This window comes from Xylona heveae, assembly GCF_001619985.1.
Source record: "Xylona heveae TC161 unplaced genomic scaffold L228scaffold_9, whole genome shotgun sequence".
In the NCBI taxonomy this organism is placed as follows: Eukaryota; Fungi; Ascomycota; class Xylonomycetes; order Xylonales; family Xylonaceae; genus Xylona; species Xylona heveae.
This window is the reverse complement of record NW_017264201.1, coordinates 853,337-866,246: the sequence shown is the minus strand read 5'-3', so window position 1 is coordinate 866,246 and position 12,910 is coordinate 853,337. Positions and strand designations below refer to the sequence as shown.

Sequence of the window (12,910 nt, the reverse complement as noted above, 5' to 3'; positions counted from 1 at the left end):
CATCTGGGAGCCACCTCCCCACATCTGTTCATCGCAGGCCAGGGCGCATTCTGCAGATCGTTAGATCGAAGCGCTTTGATTATGAAGCGTCCTACTATCACCGCCATGGATCGGCGGAAGTCATCGACGCCCCACTACCATACTTTCCCCACGAAGCCACCAACATCTCGTGGGAGGCCGCCCTCTTCCTCACATAATACATCAGCATATACGCATGCTGGTGACAATTCGCACGCAGCGGGCGATTCTCATTCATCGGGAGACCACCATGAGTCGCCTCTACCCAAGAAACAGCTTATCATGCTTGCCATTATTGCGCTTGCGGAGCAGACGGCCTTGAACTCCATAAGCCCCTATCTTCCTCACATGGCCTCCAGCTTTCCCGAAGTTGGCCAAGGTGAGGTCGGCCTCTATGTCGGCCTGATCGCTTCGGCTTTTGCCTTGGCTCAGTTTGGCACCAATTTCTTTTGGGGTTGGCTCTCTGATCGTATCGGGCGGAAGCCTGTCATCTTGACTGGGACAATATTGACTGCTGCATGCTTTGTCGCCTTTGGGTTTTGCAGGACATTAGGACAAGCCGTTGCCGTGCAAGCACTGATGGGTATCGTTAACGGCAACCAGGGTGTCGTTTCGACCTGCCTTGGGGAGATTACTGACCGCAGTAACCAGTCAAGGGCTTTTACCTATCTGCCAGTAGTATATGGAATGGGCGGAATTACTGGGCCTATTGTTGGTGGCTTGCTGGTCTACCAGCGGAACCCGTTCAATAAAAGCAAGCCCAATCCCTACCCATATTTGCTACCCAACCTTCTCTCTGCTGGAGTTTTGGTAGTGGATTTTATCCTGACTTTGATTTTCCTGGAGGAAAGTCTGGAGGAAGCCAGGAAGCTCCCACCTCTCCGTAAGAGAATGGGGAGCTTGTTCGCTCGACTCTGGGAGTTCACTGCATCAAGTCGTCCCTCCTACCTCCGATTTGGATCCTCAAAAAGGCATCAAAAGTATCGCGCAAGTGACGACTCGGAGGCTGTGGAAGATGAAAGTGAGGATACTTCCGCTTCTGATTCGGCATCGGAGACTGAGAGTAGCGCCCTCCTGCCCATCCCTGCTGCGAGGCTTAGCAAAAAAGAAGTACTTAATAGGAACACTATGCTACTGCTTGGCACTTATCTCATATTTCAACTGTCGAACATCTCCTATAATTCGCTTTATCCAATCTTCGCACAAGGTGCGCCACCTACTGGACGCAACTTGAATCCTGAGGAGATTGGTGTCTCATTGGCATTTGCTGGCATCGTCACTATTGTCTTCCAAGTCGGCATCTTTGGGAAGTTGAGAGAGAAGATGGGAAACAAAACAACTTATCGCGTCGGACTGGGCGGCTTCGTTGTCGCATTCGTGCTTATGCCCTGGGTGGGTTATAAGGACAACGCTGGTCCAGGGTTTGGCAAGGGTAAAGTGTGGATATGGGTTGAGATTGGTTTCGTGCTGCTCATAAAGACTGTTGCGGCGGTCGGAGGACTGACGTCCGCACTGCTTCTGGTATGTTTAATATTGTGCATCGTTGTTCATACTTTGTGCTGAATGTTGTCCAGATCACGAATTCAGCACCCAACCATTCCGTCCTTGGTACACTGAACGGGCTCGCCCAGACTTTGTCAGCTGCTGGACGTGCCGTTGGGCCGTTTCTATCTGGGGGCCTCTTCTCCCTAGCCACGCATGTTAAACCCAAAGGCGAGGCACTTGCCTGGGGCGTCTTTGGAGGTGTTGCTCTAGTAGGTTTCTTTCTTAGCTTTGGCATCCGAGGAAATGAGCTCGAAGCACAAGGCTGGGACGAGGAGAGCCAGGAAGAGGAGGACGACGATGACGATGACGATAACGAAGACGACAGTAATGCGCGAAGGCATTGAACAGATGAAGGGAGAGAGTTCGACTATGATGACGGGGAAAGAGCATTGCCATAGACCTATCTTTTGTTTTCGAGCGTCGGTGTTGGTGGGTATTGTGTCCTTATTGAATAGAAAAGGGGCAGCATTGCAGTAGTCAGTACCAAGTAGCCATCAGGTTGTGGCTATTCTGATACTTGCCGTTTTCTTGTCTAGCATTCTTATGGACTTTCTTGTACTCTTCCGCTTGCCTTTTGTTTTGAGCTTCAATGATGCTTTTAGGTTCAGCTGTTTAGATGTGTTGCTGCATTTTGGCGTGCGTGTTTTCGCATGTTCGCATCGCAAGTGCTTGTTGAAGTGTATTTTGGATATTCATCAGGCTTCTGACTGCATATTTGCTTGAACGAGATGGGAACGAGCTATTTATCGCGTCTAGGCCCTAGAGTCTTTCGATCAGCGAGCATTCACTATGTGTATAGATTTCCGCAAGCGATGCCGATTCAAAAGAGCCTCCAATCTTCCTCTCGATCGCCCTCTCGATCGCAGTCGCTCACCTAGCATCCGGTCAACGCCATATCCTTGACATTCTTCCTCGAGCGAAACGACAAATGCCCGCTATCGCCTGCTAATCGAATTTGCGGTAACGTGCAATTTCATCTGTGTAGTCTGCATCTTTGGCCGTCAAGGGGCGCTGCACGTTGGGGTGCTGAGGCAGATATAGCGACAGACGGCGGCGCGCGTACTATATACCTAGGGCGGACTAGAGCTGCGTGGCGCACCAGTACTTCTCCAAATCGTTTCCCTTAAGCTTACGGACGCGATATACAGAAAATTTTGCGAAGCGTGGTGGGATGGAGAAATGAATAGCGAGGGGTTGATGGGGATCGGACATCATACACGAATCATCGAAGTGGGTGGAGCATAACATGTTTGCCGACCGTTGTTGGGTGGCGGATGGAGATAGCCTCACGAAAAGGCGTGGATAAAGATGGGAAGTTGAGCGTCACGTTCAGCTCATCTCCAGGTCGGGCCCCAAGAAGAGCAGGTCAAGGACGAGATAGAGCGAGCCGGCATGGGAAGCGAGGCGACGGGAGGGGACATGGGCCTTTGTGGTAGGGGAGGAGACGAACCGAGGAAAGGGAAGGATAAATATGAGTTTTTTGGAACCGACCTTTGAGTCTCCGAAACATTGGCGTAGTGGGAGCAGATTGCTGAGTTTCCACTGGTCGGTCGTCTTCTTTGAGTAGGAAGCCTTCCCGTAAGGGCGGTGCCGAGTACTCTCTCAGAAGATTCCCGGCCAGGCGTTCAGCAAGCCCCGCGAGGCGAGCCGGAAATCCGAAAGGAAACAGAGGATATTCCGGCTCTATCGGTTGCTCGCCGGCTCTCAGTTCGCTGAGATGTGTCCGGCCTTTTTTTACTTTTCGATTCCATTATACTATATCTCTATTCAATCATCACGACGTTGATTTAACGTTGATGATGTCGCACAAATACTATGCCACTATCGTGGTTCGAACCCCAGGCTGCGGGCCGGCCCGCGATCCGGTGGGGGGATGGTGGGGGTACCTGCAGGGGGTTCCGGTTCGAATCCCGGTCGCTTCTCAAGCTCCCTTCTTTTTTCTCGGTTTATCTCTCAAAACCCCGCTTGATTTTTCACCGGTTTTTCAAGCTTGCCTTCTCCTCGACACCGACCATGGCTTCCCTACGCTCTTCGGCTGGTTTGCTGTCGTGCTTCATCGTCTTTGAAGGCACTTTGAACGCTCCACTTCGCTTCTGTCTTCTTTGCTCTCCAGAAGAGTATTCTGCATCAGTCAACGAGGACGTTAGGATATATATTCTTGACTCCTTATACCGCGATTTGACCCTCACGAAGGAGCAAGCCTTAGGCCGCATTTCTTCCACTGATTCATTGCATGACTACAATTCTAAGCGCTTGTATATTTTGTTCTCCGCTCTATGGTACATAGAAATCAACGTTTTGAGATCCTGATGCTAGATTGTTTCCTCTTTATGTTTATTTGGATCGTTGCATCTGCTCTTGAGGCGAATGTCGTTCAAGGTACATCTACCAATCTAAAATGCCTTTGCTATTTGCCTGCGCCGTGGTTTTCTCTTGTGTATTTCTAAAATGTGATTCTCTCAGATCACGCGACACATTCCCCTATGCCTGTATCAAGCGCTACGTTGCAACAATTTATTTATTCCCTTTATTCCATTGCTTGTTCCTACGAAGCTATAGTAGACCTATTCTGTCTAGCCCTATTTAATGAAGTATAACTATTCTGGAGATGGAACTATCGACGAGACTTGATGAGAGAACAAATGTAAACAAAGCCTTACGCGCGACCTAGGGAAGAACTGACGTTGTTGTGGCTGGGACAATGGTGGGGTCTAGCGCGTCTCGCTTATGCCCGCCGTCATACCCCGCGTTGCCCGCGTGCCAAGACTCCTCACAAGCCACAGGAATGTTGTGGCTTGTCTATCCTCAGATCGCCTCGATCCAATACCATCAAAATTTGAATACCACAAACCTCTCATCCGTAGTTTGTGGCGCTCATAAAGATAATCCTATCCAGCTAAAAATAAATATACAACAGTGGCAGAGTCCTCTCAACGCTTTAGATGGCCAAGCAAACCCTCGCAGAGAAGCTACGGAGTATAACCGATAAGAGCGGTAGACCAAAGCACGTGACCTCGAGCAAACCGGCGTCGGCCCGTTACAACATCCTGCCTATCTTTCGTCACTACACTATTGTAGATCCAGTACCTTAACCCCCTTTCTTCAACTCTCGATTCGATTCTCTCAGAATTGAATGATTCACAGTCCAATGGAAATTTCTAGCTTCATGTGGTATACTCTTTTGCCAGACAAAGACACGCCCTACAGTTGATCACTAGTTCGGGTTAGAATACCGAGCCGAACGATACGAACCCCTATCGGCTATCGATAAACACGACAACACGGGCGCGGTGGGGAAATACGAAAGTGATAGGAGGGCCCTGGGGGATGGCTGTTGAAAGCGCAACCTTATCGAACAACAAGTGGGGATTATTATGATTCATCGAGACTTGTCCCACTTAATAATTTACTTAATTGCCTACCCCATATCTTAATCCTGTGTCCGATTCAGTCCGTAGAAACCCCCTATTTCACCAACCTTAACTCCCGTGATATCCATCATTTCACAAACACGAGCGGTTATATAAACACCAATTGACAACGAGAAGACGTGGTACAAGTTTTAAATATTAAACATTATGGTGGGTACTTCAATTCCTTTTGCCTTTGACATCACCAGCAGCCGGGGGGGATTCTGACCATTAGCCATAGTCTGCACCTTCGTCAGAGCGGAGCATTTCATCCGACGTTCTCATTGTCGGAGGCGGCATCTTTGGTATATCCGCCGCATATCACCTATCCCTTGCGCATCCCGACCCATCGCGAATCACGCTGCTTGATCGGGGTCCAGTGCCGTCGAAGCTAGCTGCTTCGACAGATTTGCATAAGATTATCCGTGCCGACTATGGGAAGGCGACCTATATGAAGCTGGCGCTGGAAGCCATTGATGCGTGGAGTACAAACGAGTTGTTTAAAGCAAAAGGTACACAGCCCTCTCAAGGCGTCATTTTTTTTTAGAAGAAGGTGTCATGGTAGAGAATGTGTCATATAAAAGCTGACGACAAAACCCCTGGGATTTAAAGATCCAGAAAACAGTTTGTATCACCGTACCGGCTGGGTTAATCTCGGCAGCAAAGGCAGCGATCTTGCTGACCGGGTGCGCCAAAATTTCCGCGAAAGCGGCAGCGCGTACGAAAATATTACGCAGGACCTCAGCTTTGAGGAAGTCAGAACGAAATGGGACGGACTACTCGCGCGGACAGACCTGAGTGGGTTTGCTAATGCCTACTATAATCCGCTCGCCGGGTGGGCGGACGCGTCCGAGGCGGGAGAAGCAATGGTGCGCGACGCGATGAAGAGAGGAGTCAAATATGCTGTTGGCGAGGCTGTAGAGCTGGTGCTGGACGAACAGGACAAGGAGCGAAAAGCCAGAGGCGTGAGGACTGTAGACGGAACCATATATACGGCAGAGAAGATCCTCCTCGCGACGGGTGCGTGGACGAGCGCGCTCATGACTGGCGCCGAAGACAAGCTTGGTCTGGAGCAGGAAGACCGCGTCGAGTCCCAGATCACGGCGGCGGGAGTGTGTGTTGCACATGTTAAGATTAAGGAGGGGGAGGAAATGGAGAAGTTGAAGAAGATGCCTGTCGTGGTGTATGGTGAGCACGGTACGTATGCCTGTTATCCTTTTTTTTTTTTTAATTTATTTTGTATTCATTTATTTGTTTTTATTTTTATTTTGCGCATCCCCATTGCTCCTATTGATCCCGTTTCTTTCTATTGCCCACCCTATACCTAACTCACATTATTCCCATGCGGCTATGCGGCTTATACCCATACCTATATCGAGATGTGTCTCAATTTCCTGCATAACCAGGCTGCCACTGATTCGCACGAATAATCACACAGGCGAAATTATCCCTCCAAAGAACGGATACCTCAAGTTCAACAACGCCAAGAGCTTCGTCAACGTGATTACCACGCCGTCTGGCCAGAAGATTTCTGTCCCTCTCTCTTCCGATCAGAGCGTCGTGCCGGAGAAACTCAAGGAGGAGACCCTTGCGTATGTGAAGCGCTCGATGCCTCAGATGTTGGATGACGGGCGCGGCGTCGACTATTGGAGGCTTTGCTGGTGAGTTCCCTCATTTTTCCCCTTCCCTCATTCTCTTTCTCTCTCTCTCTTTCTCTCTTTCCCTTCCCCCCGCCTTCTCTCCCCCTCTTCCCCTCCAACCACCTCTTCCCTCCCGTCTTTCTCTCTCTTTCTCTCCTCTCCCTCAACAATCCCCCCACACTCCTCCCCCTTCCCATACCTATAACCAAATCTACGCGAGCATATATATCTTCAAGTCATAAAGCGCGTCAATGTGTCATCCCACCCTCCTCCCACCTCCCATACCTATAACCAAATCTACAATCTACCCGAGCATATAAACCCCCAAACCCCCAAGCCATAAAACGCATCTGTGCATCATTGCATCAGCGTATCATTATCGCCGACAGCACCGATATCCATCTGACCACGATATCGATATCGATACACACAGGGACTCCGCCTCGCCGACGCAAGACCACCTGATCGCGGCGCACCCCGACACGCGGCTGGGCAACGTGTATTTTGCCGTCGGGGGCTCATTCCACAGCTACAAGTTCCTGCCGACAATCGGCAAATACATTGTCAATGTGCTGAACGGCGTTTCCAACGGCGAGGAGTATGACGAGATCTGGGCGTGGAAGGAGAAGGAGAAGAAGAGCAAGAGCAGAGAGCACGTTGCGGGAGGGGGAGTGCACGGGGCGGAAGAAAAGTATTTTCCGCAACGCGAGCTCAAGGAATTTTGTTAGTAGCATTCAATGGGATAAATGGGATTAAATGGGATTGTCAATGCTGTTCTGTTCTATACTGTAGGAGGTTCTGATCGAATGGGGGGTAGAACAGCAGCAGCAGCAGCAGCAGCAGCAGCGGTAGCTGATATACGGTGCTAGAAGAATGGAAATGAGAGTAATGTGGAATTTAAAAAATTGATAGATCAAGTGCTTGTGGACTCATAGACTCATGGACTCATGTTATCAGACTTAGATACAGAGGGGGAATATGCCGAAACAGAAACGCTACACATGGACGCAATAAACGTTTTTGGAACTAAACGGTCCAGGAGAGGGATATTCAATGATAAAGTGCATGGAATAACTGTCGACGATGGGGGGGTTAAGGGCCGAAATGACAACGGCTAAGCCAGCTCATCCAAGTAAAACTAAAATATCACCACCAAATGATTAGCTTGTGACTGTTGAAAGACGCAGATATGAAAAACTAACCTTCCCATTTCCAATCCCGCATAACGCCAACCCAATGTAATCGCCCGCGAACCGTAAAGTCATACTCCAAATCTTCCTTCATCATACTCGTGTCAACGGGATTGGGCATTGCGGACGAGGACGTCGAGCCAGTCCTTGTTGATGTTGGTGAGGATGTTGATGATGGACCTGCACCGAATCCACTGGTTCCGCGGCCCATGATCCCCATTCCCATACCCATACCCATTCCCAGTCTAGGCGCGGTAGCTTCCAAGACTCCTACAGCTGCCACGCCTCCCACAAGGCCTGGAGCTTCTCCTCTTGGTCCTGTTGCCGCCGCCGCTGCTGCCATGGATCGCTTTCGTTGGCGCCGTTCATGCCGATTTACCTCGCGATCACGGTCTACATTTTGGTTCCCGTCCTGATCACGGTCATGGTCGCGGTCGCGGTGGTGCCGATCTTGTTTTCCATCATGACCGCGACCACGATCACGACGACCTGGAGTAGGTAAATGATCGAGACCCTCGCTACTGGCACCGGAAAGAGGTGCACCAGCAACGCCGGGAATGTTGATTCCGTTCATGATATTTGCGGCGACGCCGGGCACTTGATCACTGCCCAGTCCAAGCGCATCGGCCACAAGGCCGCTGCTTGAAGATAAAGTAGGGCCGCTTTGGTAGTCATTGCGACTGCCGTTGCGATCTTGGCCGCCGACATCAGCGCTCCCGTTACCGCCATCGCCAAGATCAAAGTCCATGTCAAAGCTGAACTCAGGAATATCATCAAGCTCGTCAAACATATTATCAGACCCAAGTCCCATAAAGGACGTGGTATCCGTTGGCGGCCACGATGAGCAATTCAATCCCTCAAGATTGCCAGCCGTCGCGGAGTGGGGAGCCGAGTCCATGCCCCAAAAGAAAGGGTTGGCCGGCGCCGAAAAGCCGTCGTCGAAAAGCGAAGAGGTGTGATGATTTCTCTTAAAGCCGCGCATCGGAAGGGAGGTAATCGGTGCAGAAGACAGAGGAGGGAAATCCATTGGCGCGACACTTCCGACAGACGCAATGCGACGACGTCGATTGGCTCGTAGCCTATCTTCTCGATGCCGATCTCGTCGCAACCATACTTCTTCCATGACTTCCCAGCCACGATCAATGTTGCCAATGAGCATGCGTCGTGCCATGGCCGACCAGCGGTCCCTAACCCATTGCCGGTCTTCCTGAGCGACGACCTCACACCCTGCCGCCATAAGCGGGTATATCTGAACAACAAGAGTACGAGATGTCAATGGCACGGTAGCGAGGAAAACAAGAACTTTTCTTGACAGCTCAGCGGACGTCAGCGACGGGATTTCAGGCACTGCTTGGTGCAAATACAGCAGCGTAGCCCAGCGATATGCTTCGGCAGTTTGGAGGCTGTGAGAGATTTCCGAAGTCGGGTCTTCCGGCGGCTCAAAGAGCGTTGGAGGCTGCCATGCCTCAATTTTGGACTTGAGTTCCATTGCTTGAGACACAATCTGAATCGAGTTACTCGCGGAATTGCGCACGCGGCGAATGAGGTTCGCGGCATGCCCAATGAGGGGAAACAGAGTCGTCGCGCAGCCCATGAGAGGGTCGAGTTCCATGGCTGTATTTGGGAGGGTGGCGAATGGTGCAATGACTTCTTCAAAATCGTTCACGTCGTCGCCGTCAAGAGACGTCAGCAGCGCAATGACGTCCAAGTACACCCAGGCGTTACAGAGAAATTGGATCCCTGGAAGGTCTGAACCTCGCCAGCGGCGTGCGCGGTGCAGATTAAGTATTTGATCTACAAGAATCTTCGCGCCTCGAAGATGCTTGATTCCCGTGGAAATGTGCTGGTCAAAGGATTCCGAGAACGCTAGAACGAGGGTTGTGGCCAAGGCAACATCCGTTCTCATCCCTTCAAGCCCGGCAGCCAGAGCTAGAACACTGCGTTGCATATGCTCTACACCTTTTACTCTCAGTATAGGCATATTCTTGGAAGCATGAAAGGCCGTCATGGAAATGATAGCATGATACAATGCTGGAGAATCTCGTGCCAGAGGCCATATTAGCGTTCGCCAAGGGTTTTCTGAAGGCCCATCCTTGACTGAGAGAATTCCACACGTTTCTCGGTCGTAACGGAGTATAAGCATCTCTGGACTGGACGCGTGCATCTCCGGCTGATTGAAGAAACTGGCCATTGGATTTGAGCGACCGACGCTCGAAGATGTTGATGAGCTTGATGTGCTGGACGAAGCAGGCGATGAAAGCCGTAATCCCCTGGTTCCCTGGCCGAGATCGAATTCTGGCTCTCGCGCAATCTCCTCAACGTCTTCATCGTCTCTGGCATTCTCAGGGCCAGTCCTCTGATTTTGAGAAGAATGGGGTGCCTCAAAGTCAAATGACTGAATACCAGGCGGGACACCCAAGATAGTTCTATCCGCGCCATCCAGTAGATGAGGCGATGATTCTGCGGTTCCAGTAGAAGACTGCACAGTGCGAGGATCTTCAAACAGTGCACGAAGATTAGAGTCAATAGTAGGAGCATTAAAAAGCTCAGTAAAGCTTGAGGCCGACTCAGGAATTTCTGGCGATTGCAGCAACACTTCAGTTTCCGGAAGGTGTGTGTCGAAATCGTTCAAAAAGTCAATGCTTGGGAAGACAATATCATGCTCTTCTGGGGTAGCAGATACTTCAGTCTGCGCCGGTTTGGTAGCCTTCGTCGTGCTGCTCCTCGATCGGGACTTGTCCTTTTCCTGGGAATCAGATGCGGGCACTTTACTAGCAGCCACGGCAGGAGGTTGATCATCTGGTTTGGAGACTGAAATGGGGGAGTAGAAATTAGAATGGCTGCAATCGCGTCATCATCTGGGGTGCTTACTCTTCCTGGCCTTGGCCGGGCTAGGTTTGCTAACAAAGTTGCCTTCCTCAAACGACCGCCATTTGAAGTCCTTCTTATAACCCCCACACGATACATTGCGCTTATGACACTGCTTGCATGAAGGTTTTGTTTCATCGCATTTCAGCCTTTTGGCCTTGCACGTAACACATCCTAAACATTAAAAATCCTGCGTCAGCGTACTCATTCAAGAGCAGTCAACTGATGAAATAGATCTAGCCCCTCTCCAAGATAGGTGCATGTCGCACAGCAGAGTCTATCATGAGGCGAGCAGTGCTTGAGAAAAAAGCATACCATTGCGACTCTTTGATTGTTTGGGTTTTACATTGACATTGCCCTTGCCATTGTCCGTCTCTGTGACTGAGGGCTTTGTGGGTTGCGGGGACCGATTGGGGGAAGCCCTCCGCTTCGCAAAAGCGGCGGAGGGTTCCAGCTTTGGCGAGGTCAGGAATACAGACGGCGAAGGAATCGTAATGGTCTCCATGTATGGCCAGCGATCCACATTTGCGCCCGGCCGGTAAAATTATCTCTGAAGGGAAGGAACAAAAAAGCAAGGCTTAAACAAGAATTGGATGATTTTGAAGGTTAATTGTGTGCTGGTAGGGAAAGTTTTATTGGATTACTGTAAAAAGTCCAATACGCTACAGAATCACTGTATCAGCGACCAGCCATGGAAGGCGGTGCAACCAATCGGCAGGCCGAGGTGAACGCTATCCAGACATGGAGAAGAATCAATCTCGTACTCATAGATAGCCTGTCTTGTAACTAGCCCAAACCACTAAGACATACGCCCGCTCCTACGAGTATTAAGATGATTACAAGGGAAACAAGGCACATGCTCGGTCGGCAACGTATTAGGAGATAGCAAGATAAGACTCAAATGCCGGACCTCATGCTAACATACCTCGTTCTTCATGCCCTTCTGCACGTCAAATGTCCATGTAGCCAGCCTGCTTTGATCCTCATTATCTCCCTATTGTCCGACAGAGTAGCTGAGGCTTTTTTTCCTCCCCCAGAATTACTTTCAATGTAGCTTCGTACTGGAATTGCCTCCCAGTCTCGAAACCTGGCCTTCAAGACAGCAATCAATCATGGCCGTTTGGTTGATGGTGGGAGGCAAGAGAGTCCAATAGTGGAGCTTGATCTGCAAGACATGACCAGGAGCGAGATGGTCCGACCGTCTTAATGCTCATCAGGTCGGTAGTGAAGCGCCAGCCGTGGCGCTGCACGAGGACCAGCAGGACTGGGCCCCTCATTTTCACCCGTCATACATTTCATAGCACTGTACAAAGTACAGAGTACTCTGTAGATGCGGATTATTCATGGCGTCAAAACGCCCGAGACCCATATTTTGGTCCCCATCAGGTCTGGGCTGCAAAGCAAATCAGCAAGTGTATTCCAATTATTCAATTGCCATTGTTATGTGACAATCGGATACGATAACCGTGCTTCCGGATAAGGATCCGACGAGCCGGAGTTGGATGCCAGAACCATTGAGAGCTGTCGTATTCATGGTCATAGTTTTGTTATTCATATTCATATTCACTTTCAGTATTGACGTTGCCGGGAAAAGCAATAAAATTGAGGAAGTATCATTTGACTCGTGACTTCAAACCGTGCCGAGACTTCCTCATTATTGTTGCTTTCGATGCAGACCCTTTATCCTGGGCGCGGTCTCTCGGGAGCTATAACGGCCAAAGATGGAGAAGCCGATAGGCACAGCAGAGAGCGGAAGTGCGGACGGCGCCCCTATTCGCTGGTGATAGGCGAGTCAAGCTGGTAAAGGTGGAGACGACAAAGGGGAATGGACGCAACTGACCGACGGAACCATTGGGAACGAAAACGACGAGCCAGACACAACAAAGCTGTAGCCAACCAATCTACTCTGTAGCACCGCGCTGCTTCTGCTTTTCGGGCACGCCGTTGAATGCCAGCCTGTGATTTTGCCGTGCTTTAATAGAGGGTGCACCGGGCTTATCTTGAAGATTCCTCTCCTGCTCATGTAGGAATAAGTCTCAGCACATGTCAAGGGTCGGCAGATGCATACCTAATCCTGCAGCGCTGAAGAAAATAGAGAGTTGTAGGTAGATAAGGAGTTTGTAGACACTGTATCGTCATTGGAGCGCTGAATTGGATACCGTTCAGTTATCTAGCGGCGATGCAACTGTGCAAATGTTGGTTGTAATCCCAAAGTCTTCACTTCAATCCACGTCATTAG

At 50.3% G+C, this 12,910-nt stretch overlaps 3 protein-coding genes across 3 annotated transcripts; 2 read left to right on the top strand and 1 right to left on the bottom strand.

The window, feature by feature from the left end:
* Positions 1-105: 105 nt before the first annotated feature.
* Positions 106-1,907, top strand: L228DRAFT_270075 (MFS transporter; the record flags this gene model as incomplete). Its single annotated transcript, XM_018335361.1, has 2 exons — positions 106-1,539; positions 1,593-1,907. 2 exons carry the CDS (start codon positions 106-108, stop codon positions 1,905-1,907), a joined length of 1,749 nt encoding a protein of 582 aa, XP_018186347.1.
* Positions 1,908-4,668: 2,761 nt separating this feature from the next.
* On the top strand, positions 4,669-7,646 carry L228DRAFT_249608 (FAD dependent oxidoreductase). The gene is made up of 5 exons (XM_018333123.1): positions 4,669-5,144; positions 5,215-5,485; positions 5,586-6,170; positions 6,412-6,634; positions 7,047-7,646. Exons 1-5 carry the CDS (start codon positions 5,142-5,144, stop codon positions 7,339-7,341), a joined length of 1,377 nt encoding a protein of 458 aa, XP_018186346.1. The 5' UTR covers positions 4,669-5,141; the 3' UTR covers positions 7,342-7,646.
* Positions 7,368-11,291, bottom strand: L228DRAFT_284721 (hypothetical protein). Its single transcript, XM_018336255.1, has 4 exons — positions 10,987-11,291; positions 10,675-10,845; positions 7,816-10,614; positions 7,368-7,751 (listed from the first exon to the last, which is right to left on the bottom strand). Exons 1-4 carry the CDS (start codon positions 11,174-11,176, stop codon positions 7,738-7,740), a joined length of 3,174 nt encoding a protein of 1,057 aa, XP_018186345.1. The 5' UTR covers positions 11,177-11,291; the 3' UTR covers positions 7,368-7,737.
* Between the last annotated feature and the right edge of the window lie 1,619 nt (positions 11,292-12,910).